This window comes from Stegodyphus dumicola, chromosome 3 (assembly GCF_044657685.1).
Source record: "Stegodyphus dumicola isolate Sdum_Otavi_A_Nest chromosome 3, ASM4465768v1".
NCBI lineage: Eukaryota > Metazoa > Arthropoda > Arachnida > Araneae > Eresidae > Stegodyphus > Stegodyphus dumicola.
In genome coordinates, this window is record NC_140770.1 from 203,583,488 (window position 1) to 203,606,541 (window position 23,054).

General features: G+C 33.1%; 1 protein-coding gene across 1 annotated transcript; it reads left to right on the forward strand.

Annotated features, from left to right (window-relative positions):
• Positions 1-689: 689 nt before the first annotated feature.
• On the forward strand, positions 690-20,335 carry LOC146998253 (uncharacterized). The gene is made up of 2 exons (XM_085813777.1): positions 690-846; positions 17,646-20,335. The coding sequence occupies exon 2, from the start codon at positions 17,668-17,670 to the stop codon at positions 18,058-18,060; it is 393 nt and encodes a 130-aa protein (XP_085669903.1). The 5' UTR covers positions 690-846; positions 17,646-17,667; the 3' UTR covers positions 18,061-20,335.
• The last annotated feature ends 2,719 nt before the right edge of the window (positions 20,336-23,054 follow it).

A 23,054-nucleotide genomic window follows, 5' to 3' on the forward strand; every position in this document is an offset into this window, starting at 1 on the left:
GAATTTGTAACATAAGCGACATAATAGGCTGGGCTCATCAGCATTATATACATTATATAGACTAATTATTTTCACCCAATATATAACATTTGATCCTAGAAGTATCGGATCTGTTATAAATTTACTATGGATTTTGCAATTATTTAATTTTGAGATTATTTTCCCATTTAAGCACAATTAAATCTGAAAATTTAAGAGACGATGTTACAAGCATAATTACTACGATAATTTACTGATTTAACGTTCAGGTTCATAGAGCCAAGAGATCATAGAGCATTCAAGGTTCATAGAGCACGTTAAAAGTTGTAGTTTAGAATAAGAAGATAAATGCTCCTTGAAATGCTTCTTTTAATTTTATCTTTTTAACAGATCTAATTGCATTGAAGAGATAAAATTGGTAGTATCTGTCCTTTTTAAATGCTCCTTCATGCAAATATATTACAAATATCCTATGAATTTTAAGGCATAATATTCTTTCTTGTTGCGATTAGAAAGTTTTAAGGCGTATTAATGTGTACCTTGTTTTCTGGAGGATGAGAAATTATTCTAAAATACGATCACAGTATCAAATTTCAGTTAAGAAAATTCCTTCAAGTTGATTCATACGCTAGGTGATATTTTGATATCAAAATGCCCCATTGCATAAAACGCCGTTACTCAGGTAACCTTATCAAAAAAGCTACAAAAAGTTGAGGGACAGAGATAAGCTGAGAGGAAAGAACCACTTCTGACAAACATTGAGTGATAAGATGTTTGTCGTTGTTGCAACGAAATTCAGAGGACAGCCACGCCATTTTTTTAAAACTTGATTGGTATTGGATTATTCATTTGTTTTAATTAACTAAGGTAAGTAGTGATTTAATACAATGAATTTATATGTACTTGTATAATTGCATGGAAAGTGTAATAAGGAAAATAACACTACTGAATCTTTTCAAGGTTACCTATTGTGCTCTAATGCAATTTTTACAAATATTTAGTGATCAATTGTATATTTTTATATAAATATTTTCTTGTAAAGTGTAAGAAATCGAGTACAAAAAATATGCCATATGAAACCTTGCGGAGGGAGTGGGGAAGAATTTGCAGACTAACCTTTCAGGTTTCAGCGCAATATTCGAAAATGTCTTAAATTGCTATCTTACAGTGTGAAAAATAGGAATTTGTCAAAAAATCAAAATAAATAATTTCTTAAAATAAGGGATATTTAGTCGTACATGCGAATATTAAGTGAATTAACATAAGACTTGTAATGATTTTAAATTCTACCAGCCAATTTTTGAAGCAAAAATATACCTTTGTGGTTTGGAAAGAATGAGCAGAACAAGATTATAACTGCACGGAATATTACTTCGATTATAGTTAATATTTTATAAATTAATGCTCTGTAATCGATAATGCGCAGAAAGTGGAAACACTTGCGCAGATTCACAAAACTAGGATTGCAAAGGAGCATGCAACTTGAAAGCAGCATCGCATACATATGTTTTTATTTTCCTTTTGAGTGGAAATTAATTATGTAGGGCAGTTTAATGAACTAATTGAATAATGTTTAAATAAAATTATAAAAGGCGAAAATAGTTAAAGAAGTATATAGAAGACTGCAATTTATGTATTCTTGCAGAATTTGATTCGTTTTATTAAACTCTATGTTATTAAGCAAGATGTAGCTATTTGAACTTTGCTATGCTGATAAGCTATACATTATTTGTAGCTAAATAAAAGATATCAACGCCCTATCTACAGACAACATCTTTCTGTTTTACGTGACACGTTTACTTGAAAAATGAACGGGGGGGGGAAGGAAAGATTTCAGATTTTAACGATTTCCCAAAGAAATTGTTAAGGTGTTTTACGCTCTCGCTGAGCTCGCAGTCTAACAGTCTGCTCTTCCAATCCCTCGTACTACCCCCTTTTTGTCTTTTTAGCTTTATTATTAAGCATCCTTTTCTTCGCACTTGCACCATATATAATTCAACAGCAAAACCATACAAATTTTTAAAGCAGCATATGTTTAGAATTTCCCATTCAATGTTAAGTATTCGCATACATTTTTATCTATTTTTTACTCTTCCCATATTTCCTCTTTTTATTATTAACGTTTCGTGTGTTAACTTTATTTATTAAATATCCCATTATCCGCACTTACGCCACGTAAAATTTTGAATTCAACAGCAAAATCCCAAAATATTTAAAAACAGCATATCTTTAGAATTTTCAATAGACAGTTTCGCACGGCAGAGCTAAAAATATTTTATTCTGTACAGTGTCTCTCACTTTCAAACCGTTGAGTCTGTTAATCAAAAATTCATTGAAGTTTTACAAAATAATAAATAGCAAATAACAAAGGTATAAAACAAATAATAATAATACAAATAAATAATAGGTAATAAAACAAATTCAAAATTCCGGCTTCCAGGCGCATATATTCGAGTGAAAGACTAAGTTATTCCAAATTTAATAGCTCTAGGTATCGTCGTTGTCTCACAATGCGAAGAACATGTATATATATACATACATACCTGAAGATTCTTTATTATGAAATTTCTTTAAAAATAATACAGGGCGATAATATTTGGTGGCAACAATTTGAAAGTGATACACCGTTTATAGTTAACTAACGCAAAATACTAATAACCCCTTTTGGACTAATAAATAAGTAAATAAATAAAAAAAGATGGAAATAAGAAAAGTAAAACAAAAATAACTCGTTAAAGAGTCTTTTTATGGGTTAAAAAAGGATTGTGTATATAACACTCCTTTCCAAAACAAATGAAGGTGTAGTTAAAACTTTTCAAGGGCTTCAAGCAAAGTTAAAACTTTTCTTTCTATTTATGCCCACCGAATTATTGCAATTTTCTTCTTTCAAAGAGGCAACATAATTCTTATTTAGGACGAATTGTCTGATTATACGAGTGTTTGAATCTTTACAGGATTAAAATTTTCGAGCATTCTTAGGTGAAATTTAGAATTGCTTGCGTACGAACTCATGTAAAAGAAAATAAAGGCACTAACATTTCTTTCACTAATAACTGCATCATTATATAACTATGGATGATTATCTACTCAGTTTAAGATTTACTCAGTTTATGTAAAATTCATTTCGCATGGGAACAGACATACAAGAGCAAATGTTAAAACAAAATATCAATTGTAGATATGGCGTAATCTCAATGTACTATAAATATTTTGACAATGAAATTAGAATCTAAGCATAGAAATTTAAATATAATACTAGAATATAACGAAATGCTTCTGTTTTTAACGCAAATTGGATAAATAAACAAATTAAAAAAATCCAAGGTGAATTTCAAGATTAAGGTAACTTTAATTTTTTATTATTTATTCATAGGGTCAATTTATATGTTCTACTAGTAATTTTTCATCAAATTTACGGAAACGTACAATGCTATGTAACCTTTGTTATGTTACCTTAATTGTACATTTTTTAAAATTTTCAAAAATTTTGACAATTATTAAGATTAACAAGTGTAAACTTAGTCACATGTTAGAGTACAAATTTAGTCAGATATCTATTATAGTATAAATGTGTGTGTGCGTGTGTGATGGTGGACGTGCGTGTGTGAGGTATTATGTATATATATATATTATGTTTATACTTATACTTTATATGTTATTTTTTATCAAAGGAGATAATACACTAAATAATCCATATAGATTACATATATATATATGTAATAATTTTGATGCGCAGTCGTGATAGCAGAGCGGCAAGACGGGACAAAGATGTTGACACCAAACCAAGTTCACCTAATTAATACCTTTATTTCCAGGCGCATTAAAATAGTTCTTAGTAGACAATACTTTTTTTACCATAAACAATTGCAATAATTTCTTATATACACAGATTAAAGGGACGATAACATTTTAGACGGACAAGCAAAATAGCGTTAATGTTGGCGTGGCGGAAGCTAGGAGGAGCAGATAACATAGTTTATTTGGGAGGGGTATATAGTCATGGAAGTATCTCGAATATGGGAGAACAGATGAATTTAGTTTGGAGAGCACCAAATCTAGAATCGGTAATTTTGACGTCACCAATTATTTTTAAAGCAGCTATCGTATTTTGTTATATCTTACATATAGAATATATATATATATATATAATCAAGTGATCCTATGATTATTGAATTCTTTTCGCAGCATTTTAAACTACATTAATAATATACATACATATATATACATATATGCAGTCAAACACCGAAAATCCGCTGACCTGAAATCGCGCAACTTCTCAAAGTGTTTATTCAGTTTATAGGTTTAGGAAACCGCAACGCGGAGAATGCAATACCATCATTCACCTTATACACTGACTACCAATAAATATTTGGACATCTATGCAAATGACCATATCTGCGGTCCTAAGGTACGTCATGGACTCCGCCGGTATATATCGTGTAGGAAACAGCATCGGCTTTAGTTGCATACAAGATGCCTCGCAGTTCGGAGCTCTCTGATTTCGAGAAAGGTATAATTATCGTGTATCACAAATGTGGCCGATCCTTAAGGGACATATTTAGCGATCTGAAGTACCCAAAATCGACAGTGGCCTATGTGATTAAGAAGTGGAAGGTGAGCGGTGATTGTCGGAATGTGCCCCGAGTCGGCAGACTAACGAAACTCGGAGATAGAGACCGACGAGTGCTGTCCAGAGACATTCGGAAGAACCGCACCCAACCGATGGCCCTCATCCGCGAGGAGTTTCAACAGGCATCCGGGAGTATTGTTTCCATGAATACCATCCGCAAGGAGCACATCTGATTGGTTTTCATGGTCGTGCTGCTGCCCATAAGCCTTTGATCACAAAGTCCAACCGCGCTCCTCGGTTAATGTGGTGCAAAGCACATCGAAATTGGACCGTAGATCAGTGGAAACGGGTTCTTTGGAGTGACGAATCAAGGCTCACCCTCTACCGTTCGGATGGCAGGGTCTGGGTCTGGCGTCTACCTGGAGAACGTCTCCTGCCAGAATGCATTGTGCCAACAGTCAAGTTCGGCGGAGGTGGAATTATAGTCTGGGGGTGTTTCTCCTGGTATGGGCTGGGACCCTTGGTCCCCATTCATGGTAAGCTCAACTCCGATGCCTACTGCACTATTTTGGATGACAATGTGCTTCCTACGTTGTGGCAGTTTTACGGGTTGGACCCCTGTTACTTTCAGGACGACAATGCCAGTTGTCATGTTTCGATGTTAACCAAGGCTTGGTATGGTGCCAATGGAGTTCATCGAATGGACTGGCCTGCCTAGAGTCCAGACCTGAACCCTATCGAGAACCTCTGGGACGAGTTGCATCGCCGAATTCAGGGGTGCACTACCCGTGCAAAATCGGTGAAGGAACTTCTATGTCTTCTCCAAGCCGAGTGGAAGAAAATACCACTAGCTGTCATACAAAAACTTGTGGAAAGTATGCCCCGGAGGGTCCACGCTGTAATTACCTCTCGTGGAGGCTCTACCAGCTATTGATTTTGAATAAAGTTAGTTTTTCTTTTCTATCACAGGTGTCCAAATACTTATTGGTAGTCAGTGTAAGAGATAGACTAAACCAGTGGGCGGGGCGCGTGTCACCCACATGTCGGCAAGAAAGAGTAGAGACGATCTGGTTTACTTTAACACTGGAACCTATGGCGTTTGTATCACATAACTCTTTTTAATTATTCAATGTGATATGTTGTATAGTGATGAGATTATGAAACCCACAGTTTTTTCCAAATAGGATTTAATATATCTCATTAAAGCACTTTTTATCCAGATGCAACCATTTCAACGTGTGATAATGTCGTGGACCCCCTGATGCAACCAATGGACCAGGGCATAATATACAGTATTAAATGCCACTACAAATCACAGTTTCTGAAAAGAATCTTCCAAGAGACCATTCTATTTCACTTTGTTGCATTTCGGGCATTTTTTTCACGCGCAATTCTTGTACAAACATCTTTACTTTGGTAAACCGGTAAAAACTCTAAGCACAATATTTATGAACTTAATTTTGCGTAAAAATAAAACAAAATTAAATAAGATTGATAGTACGCGATGCTTTGAAATACATAAGGTAAAATTAAACAAGATCTGATATTTTTTTTTAAAATTTAATGAACATTTTCAGGCAGTGATTTTCCAAACTATAATAACATTACAAAATGATCATATATATTTGACCATATAATCAAATATATATGATCATTAAATTATTAACATTAAAGTGGATTAGTTATTTTAATAATTCATAAAATTCGGAGCGTAATGAAGGGAAAAAAAAGATAAAATCTAGAAGCACTCTTTTTTTAAAGTTTTGTGTGTTACCTACATTTATTGAATATCATGTTTTTCGCCCGTAAACCACATACATTTGAAAACAGCATATCTTTAGAATTTCCGCACTGGAGATAAAACTGTTATTTTCCGTACAGTGCTCGCTCTAAACTCGTTGAGTTTGTTAATCAAAAATTCGTTAAAGTTTTACAAAATATGAAATAGATTAAATGAATGAAATGAAATAGATTAGTTTTACGAAATATGAAATAAATATTTTATTATTTTTTACTTATTTACACCAATAAAAAGCATAAAAATTGCAAGAGAAAATCGCTTCTTTGAAATTTTCTATTAGTTCAAATTTAAAATATTATTTTCTAAAAGAAGTAGTTACAAATTTCCTTACCGCATAGGAAAAGCTAAAAAAATATCCAGTCCTAAAAGCATGCAATAGCTTTATAATTATTTGGAATGTTAATTATGCTTGATAAATATGCTAAATTTTTAAAAATCAATCTCAATTTCAAAAATAAAAATATGTAGAAATTCTAATTTGTGAAATGAGGCGCTACAACCAGCTTTTTCTTGACAATTATACACGCTGCAATAGGCAACCAATGTTAAATTTCTGCAAGTCGTCCCTACTTCTCCGGATGTGATCAAGGTGACCAGCTGGCAACGCCTCAGACGAGGGAGAAACACCGTTTGGGTTAGTCTATTTCTTATAAGGTCCATGAATACCATATAATGACGTCATAACGGAAATTACTCCCCAAATCATTGTCATCACGGTAAAAGTTTTTTTTTTTTTTTTTTTTTTTCTTTTTCCTCCTCCAATCTGCATCGAAGTAAAGAAGCAAACGACTTCACTCAACTTCTCTTTCAAGTTCACAACTCAGTGGCTTTTTCTATTCTTGTTCTGTTTCCTGAACTATTCTTGTACTGTTATTTTGCGAAATTATTTATTGCTGCAATTTTGTTGTTTTATCGAGATTTTTTGTGCATAAAATTAAGATATTTCAAATTTCAGCGCCAGATGTAAACAAATATTAGTGGGTAAGAGTACCAATCCCAGAGCTCTGAAAGGAGTAAAATCCTTACCTGTCATCTACAGGAATGATAAAAATACCTGGTTAATGAAATAACTCATAACCAAATGGTTCATGGAATATTTCGATAAAGAGGATAAAAGGCATCGTAACAGTGTGGAGTTACCATCAAACTACAAGATTTTACTGTTATTAGACAACTGCTCTGCGCATCCAGATGCAACCATTTCAACGTGTGATAATGTCGTGGACCCCCTGATGCAACCAATGGACCAGGGCATAATATACAGTATTAAATGCCACTACAAATCACAGTTTCTGAAAAGAATCTTCCAAGAGACCATTCTATTTCACTTTGTTATTATTAAAAAAAATTCACTGTCAAAGACTGCATCTATTTGTTAGTAGAATCATGGAATTCTGTTTCCCAAATAACACTGATAAACTGGAGTAAAGGTTTAAATTAAATAGCTGGCGTAATGTATGGCTATCCTATCTGTTTATTGAAACTGACAGCGATGACAATGAACTTTTTGGTTTTAGGGTCTGTGTAGCAAAGGTTATAGCAAGAGAACTGCTTTTGTGTTTCAATGAAAGAGAAAAAATGAGGAGGCTTTGCAAGAAAAAGATATCGTTAAATGGATGATCTGTCCAGATGAGCCAACACTGGTATATCAGATGACCAATGATGAAATTATTGGCTAAAATGATTCTGACACCGAAACAGATAGTGAATTTGGTAGGAATGAAAAAAAAAATTTTTTTTCCCACTGGCGGGCACTTGCCTATAACGGCCTTGGCCACTCCTAAGGCCAAACGTGGTGGCCATTTTATTGTGGAGGCACCTAATAGGCGGCCATCGTTGCCCTTTATGAGGGGACAGACAATTTTGTCCATGCCTTCTCCGGGATTCGAACCCGGGCCCTTTTGTATCGCAATCAGGCTCTCCTAACCACTATACCGTCATGAAAATGTCTTTGAATGAAAATTTGGAACATGGTGAAAAATACCTAAAATTTTTAGAGCAACAGAGCTGTATCACAGAACAAGACATTAGGATTCCATATAATAAATAAAAACTTACTCTGGAGCACCCTTAAGTTTTAAAACAAACCTCTATTAGAAAAATGTTCGAAACATGTTAAAGAAAATATTTTATGCTTCATAAGGGCCCTTATTTTCATATGTCTTTATATATCCTTAATGTCCTTATTTATTTTGCACTTTTAGAGTAAATATTACGATTCATCTTTTCTGTCCTGAAATCCGCAAAACCTCTGGTCTCAGGCATTGCGGATATCTGGTCTTCTATTCTCTCTCTTTCTCTCGCTATATATATATATATGTCATAAAAAAAGCAAAAGGAAAGCCGGAACACTATAGATGCGTGATTAGATCTATACTGAAGAAGATTTTGATTGCATAGTATGCTAGTAATGCTAACTTGGTAATATCTAAAGACTTCATTTTTAGAATAATTATAAAATTCGTATTCAAAATTCTTAACAAAATTTCAAAAACATAAAAACTTATCTTAATATCCTTCCCTATGAATAATTTAAATAGCTTAAAATTCGTTACTTAATTTGCTCACACATAATTATGAAAAATTAGAAAATTAATGAATAAGAATTTCAGATTTTCTCAAAACAAAGTGCAGAAATTTTAAGCAAAGTTGAAATGAAAACTATAGAATCCGCAGCACATTAAATAATTTAGTTCCTGAGCTAGATTCACACGAATGTAATAATTTTTGAGCTGTTGAAAAAGCGGAAGTGCAAATAATTTTCTGTCGCACATACTTGCAAACACTAACTCAGATCGACCTTGAACCCGCTGTAATTCTGAATTCCTAAACGGTAATTCACTGATGATTTAAAGCACTTTTTTCTAAATATTGTAGAGATCGGCGAAGCAAATTCAATATTCCTTTTCACTAGGCATTCGAACTTCTCAATTTATCCAGAGATTACTTTCAATCTGTAAACACTACACGAGATTATTTTTTTGAAGCACTTGTAAAACACCACAGCAGAAAAATGATCTGTTATTTTTTGAACACTGAAAAAACAAATTTGATGATTCACTTCTTTCACATTATCTTGGATTTATCACAAAACGATGATTTGAAGAGCTGAACTAAATTTTCCATTGAGGTTTCAGGCTGCAGGAAACTATCCTACCTGCTTAATTAATAACTGTAGTGTTTTCAGTTATTCCAACACATCGTGGGTGAATGGTGACTCTATTCCATTTCACGTTTTGGCAGATGGTTGACGAAGCTGGGATGATTGCACCACGGAGAAAAATGACGACTCAGGACTTTTCACTTTTAACAGCATATCTTTATTTTATTTTAGAGCAGATGATTTTTTCCAGATGAAGTTACTCAAATAATTTATTCAGTAATTGAGTTATTAGATACGACTAATTTTAATACGTTATAACGTTCTAACAAAGAAAGAGGAGTATAGCGGAGGCGTTAGCAGAACGAAGGCGAGAAGGCATCTGAGTAGGAGAACTTATGACGCAGCATTTATATGAAAGAATTATAATATAATTAAGATAAAATTATATGAATCAGAATTATAATATAATTATAAACATTAATTCTTCCTCTCTATTCTAAAATCGTAATAACTTCTCTGCATTGCGTCATTTCTAGATCACTCTATGGCCCGCGCAGCTCTGATGACGTAATAATTGTAAACCAAAACTTTTCTCTTCGCCGTGCTTCCATCTTTCATAACTACGCACTTTAGCTTTTGCGCTCTACCGTGCTAAGGTGTAATTTCGCTGGCTTGCTTTCTTTCTCAACAATATTAAAAATGTAAATCTTCTGTGAAAAGGCACGACTAGAGTGCCAAGTGATTGTGGCCACAAATATCAGTTACAAATAAAAATGGAATTAAAACTGCCTCGACTGCCAAGTTCTTTAGATATTGTTGTAAAGAGAGAAGTAGAGGGCGCTGCTTGGCAGTAGCGTAATGCATGTAAGTAGAAACGAAATGTCGTTTGATTAGACAACATGATTTCTGTGAAGGTAGTCCGCCTAACAATAGGACAGTTGTAAATATGTAAATATAACGATAATAAATAGCATTAGAAAAACTGAACCATCGGATGTTTTGTGCTTGTCCTTCGGGCCGCCATGGATAAATGCAGGTTCGTCACAATGGTGCATCTTACGGAAAGTTTGGATTTGTTAAAGTGAACTTCACGAGGAAGTATGTGTCCAGACCATGCCCTAGGTAAGAGCATGATTATTATTAAATTTTGAACGTGTTTGATTTGAATTTTGATCATTAGCAGTCTTAGGTAAATTTGTGTATTAACGCGAAATAATGGCAGAACTAGATAGATTAAAACGAAAGAGAACCGCATTGAGAACGGTAGTATCTAAACTACTAAAGAAAGTCGAGGATAGCTTAGCAAAGAAAGATACAGATGAATTATGCGAAGTGAATGAATTATTAATAGAAAAGAAAAGTAATTTGAAAGAATTAGACGAGGCAATTCATTCCGTGATTGAGATAAATTCTCTAGAAGCGGATGTAGTTAGTTCTGAGGAATATCAGGAAAAATGTTCTCGAGCTATCAAACGAATTAATCGAATGTTGGAAGAGGATAAAATAAGTATTAAAGATCCTGAACAAAACTTGGTTAGACTGCAAAATGTACAAAGTACGGTAAAACTTCCAAAACTAGTTTTAGAGAAATATTCAAGTGATCCTGAAAAATTTACGGAGTTTTGGAACAGTTACGAAAGCACTATAGACAAAAACGAAAGTCTTAGTAAGATAGAAAAATTCGCATACTTAAAAACATTACTTACAGGTGCCGCGAGTAATGTAGTATCATCATTAGAATTAAATGCAAAAAATTACGATGAGAGCATAAAAACTTTGAAGGATAGATTCGGAAAAAAAGAAATAATAATTAGTCAATTCATGAACAAACTGTTAAATTTAGAACCAGTAAGGAATTCAAATAATATTAAAGCTTTACGTAGGTTATATGATGAAATCGAAATTGCAGTTCGGAATTTGGAAGCGCAAGGAGTTACGAAAGGTTCATTTGGTCAGTTATTAATACCTGTGTTGTTAAAAGCTATTCCAGAAGAGTTCGTTCTGGAATTTAACTAAGGAAAAACCCAAATGAAGAAATTAATGTATCTGACTTGTTGGACTTCATAAAGCGAGAAATTGAATGTCGTGAAGCGTCGAGTTTATTGACGCGAGATAAAAGAAATACCTTGCCTCCACGTTTCGAACATGGTAAGTGTGATTATAAAAAAATTCACAGAAATGTACCTACGGCTGCCAGTTTCAATGCTGTTGATAATCGTACATGCATCTTCTGCGAAAAGTCCCATAATTCATTTTCTTGTGATAAAAGCATTAAAGAAAAATTGTGTAAGTTACGTACTGAAAATAGATGCTTTATTTGTTTTCGAAAATATCACATTTGGAAATCGTGCAGGAATAAAACTAACTGCTTAAAATGCGGGTTTAAGTCGCATCATGAGTCACTATGTACAAGTAGTTCAAATCGTAACAAAGCGCGAACGGCTTCAAATCAAAACATAAAAGAATTGTGCGAAAGCTCGCGAAATAATTCAGTAGATGAAACACAAAGCTCCCCAAAAGAACACACGCTTTCTGTTGTTCCTTGTGATAAATCATTGAAGAAAAATGCTTTATTGCAAAGCTGTTCAGTGTTAGCTCATTATGACGGAAGGTCAGAGTTAACTAATTTAATTTTCGATTGTGGTGCTACACGAAGTTTTGTTCATATTAGTGTAGTTAAGAAATTAAACTTAAAATTTGTTGGAGAAGAAACATTGTCTATTTATTCTTTCGGAATGAAATACGCAGTACCTAAAACATATAAGGTTGTCGAATTCTGTGTTTCGGATGCGAAGCAAAAAAACAAAATAAAAATCAGCTGTCTCGTCACTGACGCCATTACGACTGCGCATATGACCACGCCGTCAAAACAAACACTAAAAATGATGAATGAGTGCGGATTGCGAATCGCTTGTTTATGTAAAGGAAGTATTGGAATTCTAATAGGTGTGGATTATTACTGGAAGATGGTAAGGCGGGAAAAGATTGAATTAGGAAAGGAAATTTATGCGATTTCTACTATGTTTGGATGGGTCCCAGTTGGCCTTCAAGATAAAGAGAGCGAAATAGTATCTTAAAATACGGCAATAGTAAACCTTTCTTCTTGCGTAACTGATTCATTACGATCGTTATGGACTTTAGATTTGATGGGCCTTACCGATGACTCAGCGATTTCTAACGAGATGAGGGAAATGATTCAGAGCTTTGAAAAGGAAATACGGGTAGAAGGTAATAGATACTATGTCAGCTTATTATGGAAATCAGAAGCAGGGCAGTTAGAAAATAATTTCGGAGTCGCATTAAGACGATTTGAAAGTCTTAAAAATAGACTTATTAGAAATCCTGAGATTTATCAGCAGTATAAATCCGTAATTGAAGAGCAAATGAAGGAGGGTATAGTTGAGAAATGTTCACAGGAAATAACGGAGCACAGGGAAATAATAAAACCTAAGGAAACCACAAGGTGTAGGATTGTTTACGACGCGAGCTCTTCTAGAGCTAAAGGTGTAAAGTTCTTAAATGATTTTTTAGACATTGGACCTAGTTTGATCCCCGTGGTTTTAGACATAATTTTAAAATTTCGGAAATATGAAATTGCTTTCAGTGGAGATTTAGCTAAGGCCTTTTTAATGATAGGAATCTTAGAAAAGGATAGGGAATATTTAAAAATTCTTTGGTTCGGAAATAATGAGGAAAAATATAAAGTTTTAATGCTTAAACGTCTTCCATTCGGACTTTGCTGTAGTCCAGCAATTTTAGCGATGACGATAAAAATCCACATTAAAAAATATAAAAGCACAAATCCAGAAAGTTATGAAATGTTAGATTACTCGTTATATGTAGACGATTTATACTACGGTGCAGACACTATTGAAGATGCATGTCGATTATCCTCAGACGCGGTTAAGATTTTTAAAGACGCTGAGATGAATTTGAGAAAATTAAGGTCAAATTCCGAGGAACTTAATTCCTGGTGGATTTAAAAAGGTTATAACATAGAACCAGCTAAAGAGTCAAAATTTTTTGGCATGATCTGGAACTCGGAAGCAGATAAGATCAAGTTGAATTGCGAATTTTTAGGAAATTTATCCCATGACAGTGCTGAGGCCACAAAAAGGACTATTCTCCAAATGGTGGCGGCCAAAGTTTACGATCCAATTGGTGTGTTTCAACCCTTTGTGATGAAAATGAAAATTCTGTTACAAAAAATTTGGACATTAGGTGTGGACTGGGATGATACCCTTCCATTAGAAATAATTAAGGACTGGAGTCGCTGGCAAGCTGAATTAAAGATGTTGGAGGATTTTTCGCTTCCGAGAAAATATTTTGGTAGCAGTGAAAAATCTAATGTTAGCTTTCATGTATTTGCTGACGCTAGCCCTAAAGCGTACGGCGCAGTAGCATACTTTAGATACCTTGACTCAAAAACTATTATTTGCACCAGTTTCATTACCGCGAAGGGTCGCGTAGCTCCACTCAAGACTATGACTCTACCTCGTTTGGAGTTGATGGCTGCTTTAGTAGCCGCCAAATTGTCTATGTATTTGACAAAGCTGTTTCCTGAACTGTGTCACCAAAAGTTTCTTTGGACTGATAGCCAAATAACTATCTACTGGATAAAGGGATGTGCAAGAAACTGGAAACCCTTTGTATCAAACAGAGTTTCTGATATTCAGTCACTCACGGATCCTGAATGCTGGTTTCACTGCAGTGGGAGTGAAAACCCTGCTGACCTTTTATCTCGAGGAGAAAATGCCTTTAATCTTGTGAGAAGTTCTCTTTGGTTACAGGGACCTAGCTGGCTGTCTCAACCTGAAAGTGTTTGGCCAGTAAATCAACAGATCAACATCGACAAGGAGAGCGTTCAGAACGAAGCAAGGATGCAAACATCTCTTCATGTTTCTGTTCAAGACGTAGAATCTTCGGCATTACTAGAGGTAACGCGATTCAGCAGGCTGCTGAAGGTGTATCGAATTACGGCTTATGTTATGCGGTTTACGAACAATATAAAATGAAATTCAGGGAAAGTCAAAGGTTCATTAAGCTCTGTTGAGATTTCGCGAGTTGAGCTCTATTGTGTAAAAGTTACACAGCGAAAATACTTTGCGAAAGAGATTCTACATCTATCAAGTGGAAAATGCTTAGAAAAGACATCGTCGATTTATTCACTTAACCCAGAATTGGATACCCATGGTCTTCTGCGTTTAAAGGGCAGACTTCAATTCTCAGACTTTGCTTTCGAAGAAAAACACCCATGGCTGTTACCTTATAAAGATAGATACAGTGAACTAGTAACTTTTCAGTCTCATAACAAATTGCTTCATGCTGGAGTCGAAGCTACCTTAGCCGATATTAGAGAAAAGTTTTGGATCATAAAAGGACGCCAATTCGTCAAGTCCACGTTGAGTAAGTGCTTTTTGTGTAAACGATACAAGGTGCGTGCCGGTACACAGGAAACCGCTCCTTTACCACCTGATCGTGTTCTTCAATCATCTCCATTTTCTGTAACAGGGCTGGATTATGCTGGTCCCTTCTTTACAAAGGACAGCAAGAATAAACATTATCTGCTTTTGTTTACATGTGCTACAACTCGAGCTTTACATCTAGAACTTGTCCCTTCTATGAGCGTGGAGAATTTCATGCTTGCGTTTCGCAGGTTTATTTCTCGTCGTGGATTGTGCTCAACGATATATTCGGACAATGCCAAGACATTCAAATGTGCTGATCTCGAGTTGCGAAAAATTTGGAAGTGTATTCAACACCCATCTGTACAAAATTTGTTTTCTTCCACGGTATAACATGGAAGTTTATTGTGGAAAAAGGAGCATGGTGGGGAGGGTTCTGGGAAAGGCATTTTAGAACGACCAAAACTTGTTTAAGAAAAATAGTTGGACGTTCTAGTCTCTGTTTGAATGAGCTAGAAACAGTCTTCGCAGAAATCGAAGCCATAATTAATTCAAGGCCCATAACGCATGTCTACAACGACCCTTCAGAACCTCACCGCTAACTCCTGCTCATTTTTTAATTGGTAAAAATATTTTAAATTGGTGCTTTCTCTTCCAGTTACAAGAGTGTGCAGAGAAGACTTGATTGGGTCTAGACATTCCTTGATCAAAAGGTATAAACATCAACAAACCTTGTTAAACCATTTTTGGAACAGGTGGAGGAAGGATTACTTGCTTTCTTTAAGATCTGTGAATTTATGTCCACCTACTAAAGTGTCTGGTCAGTTTAATGTTAATGACGTAGTTCCTGTACATGATGACCGTTTACCTAGGAATTTGTGGACACTAGGGAAGATAATAGAAACTTATCCTGGCAGAGATGGTCAGGTTCGCTCTTGTCTCATTAAAACTCAAACAGGTAATCTAAAGAGACCAGTACAATTGCTGTACAACCTTGAAGTGCATAATTAGTAGTAAAGAGTTACAGTGTAATAATCTGATTTGTTGTTTGCACATATGTCATTTTCAGAGTATCTTTATTGATTGTTGCTAAACATAGTTTAGTTTATATAATTATTGCGAATTTTGATTTAGTATAATGTTTTTTATTTAGTAATTACTTTCTAAGTTGATTTAACGTGTTTAAACATTACTTAATTGTTATTTGTAATTTGATGTAGTTTATAGAGTATTCAAATGTTGTGTTTGATTTAGAAATACTTGTTTATTTTGTATTCGGTTTGTGTGAACTTTGAGTTCACAAGTGAGGATTGTTGTAAAGATAGAAGTAGAGGGCGCTGCTTGGCAGTAGCGTAATGCATGTAAGTAGAAACGAAATGTCGTTTGATTAGACAACATGATTTCTGTGAAGGTAGTCCGCCTAACAATAGGACAGTTGTAAATATGTAAATATAACGATAATAAATAGCATTAGAAAAACTGAACCATCGGATGTTTTGTGCTTGTCCTTCGGGCCGCCATGGATAAATGCAGGTTCGTCACAGATATTACCAAGTTAGCATTACTAGCATACTACGCAATCGAAATCTTCTTCAATATGGGTCTAATCACGCATCGACAGTGTTCCGTCTTTCCTTTTGCTTTTTTTTTATGACATATATACGCTACATTAAAAATAATTATTAACTGTTTTTTCAGTTTATAATCTGAAATGCACGAGTATATATAACGCATTATGTGCGCGTGGGAGTACAGTGTATTTACGCTGTTTTACGAATTCTGTTTTTCACGCACAAAATCTAAAATTTTACATCATTCTTCATTACAACAAAAACGGATTAAAATTTTCAATTTTATATTAGATTTAAATAGAATTTAATTTTTTCACAAAACTTAAAGTAATGTAAACAACAACAAGTACATAAATAAACGGTTTTAAATTTAGAATGAAGTACTAGAAAAGACTGCATATACATGTTCTTTTCCCTTTTCTTTTATTTTGTTAAACGATTTAAAATATGCTGTTGATTGAATCTTTTGTGGAAATTTCTCCCTTCTCACAGATTGCCTTCGTGACGCTATTGGAAGCATGTCCGGCTGGCAATCGGCAGATCCACAATTCAAGTCGCTGTGAGGGAGTAGCCTATTTTTGTTTCCTTTTCCAAAATAAATGTAATCGACTCTACAAGAGAACTTTTTATTTTGCCTTATTTTATATTTTTCAATTAAATTGCTTTGAGCTGGTTTATATTACACATATTTTGAGTTAGCTGGATATTAAAAAAAATTAACAACTATGTTTTTTAAGCAGTGTTAACAGCTGTAGAGTCATTAGGGTTTTTGAGTTATTAGGTTAGGTTTAGGAAAGTTAATAGATATCTGGAAGCTGAAAAACAGAAACCAAGAGACATTCATCGGAGGTGAAAAGGCGGTACTTAGAAACGCTTATAAATTTATTAATGGAACTCTAAGCTAGAAATCACCAGCATAAGTTCAGTACATTTAATAAGATATAACTTGTGATGCATCAAATTACTGCTTAAAGAGTCAGAAAAAGACTTTCTGCCTTACAAAATCCATGCCTTACTGAAAAGTTGTTAGACTGAAGTGACCGAGCTAGAAGGAAATGCTAAAATATAATGGAGCATTTTAAAACAGATTCCTATTGTCTTTTCTAGTAAAAAAATATACACTTTGATTCTTCATCCTATAATTTTGGACATAAAATGTATTTTAAGTTATGATTTTTGGATAATTCTTGGTTTTGATTATGCTTATATATTTCAGATTTCATCGTAAAGGTTTGAAGATGGGTGTGGATCCTACAAATAAATGGCGAATGGCCAGTGTCAAGACCTCTTTACAATGCTCTATCGGTGTTGTGAGTCTTGGTTTCGTCATGCTTCTGGCCGGAGCTATCATATGTGGCATTGCTTATACCGAAGTTCGTCCAAATGTTGCTGACGAGAACTACGAGCGTTACATCCGTTCAGATGTAAAGCGAATCGTTGGACCAATTGCATTATCGTTTGGTCTGCTGTGTATCATTGGAGGATGCCTGTTTTTCGGCTGCAATCTTTGTGCAGCGCATATGGAAAAGACAAAATTGGAAAATAAGAAGTTGAAATATAATGTTCGAGCAAGTGCAGAGCATTTACCCAGCACTCCGGATATTGAGAAGAAGATGCTAAGCGATGTATAAAGAATGCTAAAATGCGAGAAAATCGCATGAACTTTCGTTTAATCTAGTTACTCATTCTCTTGGAGAAAAAACTCAAGAAAACTTTATTTCATCTTATTGCGAAAATCACGGATTTTTATAGTGACAACAATCCGAACATTATATTTCGTGCTGCAGGCAAGCACTGTATTTCCACAGAAGGAATCTGGTATCATTGGTTTTCAACATGAACACAGATTTTTTTCCATAACTTTAATATAAGATCTTTTCTGAATTGTTTTTTAAAATATTCAGCTGATGCATGTTTTGACAAACAGTTCGGAACAGAGTCCAAAAATGATTCGGATTGTTCGGATATCATCACTTAGTTTCAAATACTTAGATAAATGTATTATTTTATTTTGTAACAATCGTATTACTTTTATTAATTTTCAATACATGTTTTGTATAAATATTATATAATATTTTGAGGGAGTCGTTTTGAGGACAGTAGTTTTCTAAAAATTCTTAGCTTAGAATATGTAATATGCGAATAAAAGCAAGTGATGAAATGTATATTTTACATATTTCTAGAAAACATTCAGTCTTTATTATAGAATTTCAAGAATATTTAATTTAACTTTAGAAATAATATTATTTATCAGATATTTTCACGTTTTTGAGCTTTATCTTTTTAAAAACAAAAAGAATTAATATATATATATATTTAGTATTGTACTTACAACTTAGCTTATTAATTATATATATATATATATATATAGCTATTTATTTGGAAGACTATATATATATATATACATACATATATAGCCTTTCAGACACACATACATATATTGCCTATATATATATATATATATACATATATAGCCTTTCAGAACTAAGATTTTCAATAAAACTGAAAATTTAGTTTTAGTATTTCTTCACGTGTAAAAATTTTCTCACTTTTCATTACCTGCCTCAAAAAGAAATAATGTTTGGGCAAATTTTGCATTATTCATGATAGAAATTGCAATGTATTTCATTTCATCATTTTTAAAACGATGATTAATTTTTTTATGTTATTAACAATTAAAGAATTAAAATTTGTGTATTGTTTTATAGCTTTGTGTTAAAAATTACATTTTAAATTTCTACTTGAGATATTTTTAATAAATACATTGCATAATTATTCCTTTTTTTCGAATTAGTAAACAATACAAAACATAATTATTCTCTCTTTTCGAATTAGTCACTGTCCTATGAAATATAATTCCAAAGAAATTTATTGAACTATTTCTTAACATACGATAGACTTTAATTTTATATCACACAGAATTAATATTTTTAAGTACAGGTTTCGAAAGTTCAAAATTTTTATCACGTGTGAATGGTCATTCTACAAATTAATAAAATTGCGAAATTCAGGATCACAGTTATAGGTTAGAAATTTATAGTTTTCTTTCTCTTAAATTAATAATATAAGATACAGGAAACAAAATATTGGTCTGAATATTAAGGTAGTATTATAACAAGCAATTTGCCTTTGTCATCTCTACAGTCATTGTTCAAGATCAACTTATGTAATAATTATTTAATATTTACATCAGATTTTGTTTAAACTAAAACACATTGTACACATGCATGTGTTAGTTAAATAAAGAGAGAGAAAAATATAGATCTTAATGTATTTGAAGGAAATTTGTGATCACATGGATAGGTTTAAAATTCGAATCTTTTGCAAGGAATTTCTCCATTTTTTGCTTAATTTCGTATAAAATATTCTCTGACGAAATTACCAATTAGAAAAAGTAAAACACTCAAAATTGTGCTTATCCAAGAAAATTTTTAAAATTATTATTCAGCAGTTTATCAAATGTTATGAGATTCAAAATTTCTGTTCTAGTGAAAAAAAAAACCCTCTAAGAGTTAGTTTTGTTAATTTTTGCACAGTCTAATAAATTAATTGAGCTGTGTCACAGTTTACGGGGTCAGTGATAATTTAAAACGAAGAATGGAAGATTTTTAGCGAAACATTTTGAATTAAAATAGGTCTCATTCTTCATGCAAAACGTCTATATGAGGCTATTGTTTCCGAATCTGCATTAAAAAAATGGCATGCTCATACGTTGCAATTTTTAAGAACCTCTACTTGTTTATTGCTTATAAAACTGAAAGAAAATGTTATTATTCTCGTCCAGTGAAACATTAATCTAAATCTTTTAAAATTCAGTGAACGTTAGAAAATATTTTCATATTACACAATAAAGGTGCCCTTTTGTAAGAAAAAAACTTTATGAAAATAAAGTGAACATTTATGTTATTTAGAAGAAAGTGTTAATTCTTGTTTAAGAACTTCATCAGTGTGCACTTTTATTTCAGATATTCTTTTTTTTATTTCATTCTCGCACATTTATTTCATATAAAACTCAAATATATATAACACATAAGATATATAAGAACATTATACATTATTTTCAATCATATGCGAGTTATAAATACCAAATTTAAGAAATTTTGGATTATACCATAATATATTTTACCACGAAAATCTGTTTAGAGTTCCACCTATCACTTCCGGTTTATCAGTTTTAGCCAAAATCTAATATGTTGTTATAAATACTAAAATCCAGTCCTAAATACTAAAATTCAAATTCATGGATAGTATTTAGGACTAAAATTCATGGATCAATCCATGTTTTTGTTCAAAAGTTTTGGGATTACATTTAATATAGCTTTACATAAAAAGCTATTTGGCTTCAAGTACAATACCAGTTCAGGCTTTCCCTTCATGATTAAAACTAATTATGAGCTTCAAGTAAAAGTACCACTTCCTGTTGTGAAATCTTACCCAAATCTAATCAACTTTTTATACGAATGAAGAAAGCTCAAACACGGACGATAGAATTTTTTAGAAGTTTGATATGAGTTATCGTAGAGGAAAAAGATTGTCACGCACATACACACAGGAAAATATCATTGTCAAAGTAGTAAAAATGTGTTCTAGAGATCCTAATTGGGGCTTATTCACTAAAACCTCGCTGTCGAATTTTGGACCGAAAATATTAATTTTCTTACCTGTACATATAGGTTGGCAAGAGGTTAAAAACTTAAACCATATAATATTTATTTCAGAAATGAGAACGACCAAACATCTATTTCAGTTCCTTGAATAAATAATACTTTTTAGGAAGATTTTAATTTAGATGCGTATTTTAATTCTTCTTAAATTATAAGTCTTCAAATGTTGGCTGATGTGCCATTTGATTTTAAAACATTAATAGAAAAGGGCGAACAACTGTCCACTTAAAAAAGCACGTTTACCAAAAAAAACAGAGAAGAAGAAAACCCGTCTGGTCAGCAAACTCTATTGTTTACCTTATATCTTCGAGCGACTCTTCATTCCACTAATTATCCAGCCAAATTTGAACTCTTTTAAATTCTAAGATATCTCACGTCTTTATTTTTCTACTTCGTATCCCTTGTACAGTTTCCAAATGCTAATGAATGGATGAAATAACTTAAAGCTATTTCAGTTATTAAAAAGAAAGTTGATAATAAGTTAGGAAAAGGAAATCTATGTAAAACCGAAATTTTGAGCTATATAAATGAGATATTTTACTATTTGCTCGAATAGTAATGAATCAGGACAGTGGAACAATGAATTATTCTAAAAGATCGTGGAACAATCGTGGATAGTGGAACAATGAATTATTCTAAAAGATCGTATAAACAATTTTTTCTTCTAATAGGATTTGTAGTAAAGAAAAGAATTTAAAATCGAGCATTTGCATCTGAACGAAAATAGCCCACTTTCTAGCAAATACTGGCTCCTTTATTATTTTATTCATACTGCTTAACATGAAAACCTTGCTGAAAATCGTAAGTGCCATTCATTCAGACTAAATTGGTTAAAGACTGAAGACGAGTTACAGATCTTTGATTTTTCTCATTTACGTAAGAAATGTAATGCACCTGGTGTTACTAGTATAGTAGGTTTTTGAGCCATTAGCGTAAAAAATACAAAATTCTGTTTGGGACAATCTATTTTCTCTCTTTCTTCGAAATGGTCAGCTCTTTAGCTAGGTAAATTTTCCCCTTTTCGATGTAATGACCAAGGATAAATGCCGCATAGCTCAAAGGCGAATGATTCTTTAGTTTAAAATTTAAATACTGCTTAAAATTTTTGAAACTTATATTTGATTTTAATCCATTAATATATAAAATCACGCTGCCTGTCTATACTGTGCAGAATCAATTAAATTCAGAGCTTGTAAATGCGAATTGCTACCCTGCTCAAGTTGCCTAACTTCAAATGGTTGCCTGGAAGAAAATTTGACTGAAGGCATAAAGCATCGTCTGTGTACTGTTCCCTATACAAGAAAAACACGAATTATACAAGAACAGCTATAATAAACCCTATACAAGAACAGCTTAAAGACGCTAACAGACCTTAAGTGCTGAGCTCTTATCTGGATAGTTATTTCTTAATGCAGTTGGGTCCCCTTTGTGTATTTTATTCTTATTTTATGGAATTTTATATTATATATAGTACTTATTAATTTTTATTTATTTATTTTTTTTTAGTTTGTTTCGCATATTTATATCCATTTTATTTTGCTATGCATCTTATGCATAAAGTGTTAGTATGATAAATTTTAATTCTCAGTTTTGCGTTTACACGATTCTATATTACCCGTATTTTAATTCATCTGATTTATTGGCTATAAAATATTCTATTTTATTCTATATACAGTCAAACCTCGCTTAACGTGCACCTCGAATTACAAGAGATTCGCGTAATGAACAAAATTAAAAAAATAATAATAATAGCTTCATAATGAGCGAAGTTTCGCACAGCGAATGACGTGGGGGCATTATGACGTCACTTGCAGGATCCTGAATGCAGCTCGACTATCAGCCTGAGTTTAATGTTCGTTCAGCTAACATCTGTCTCCTGTGAAAGCTGTATTTAGATATATTATTGTGCAGTTTCTTAGTGCAAAGTTTAAGTAAGCTTACACTTTTCCCCCAAAGAAAAT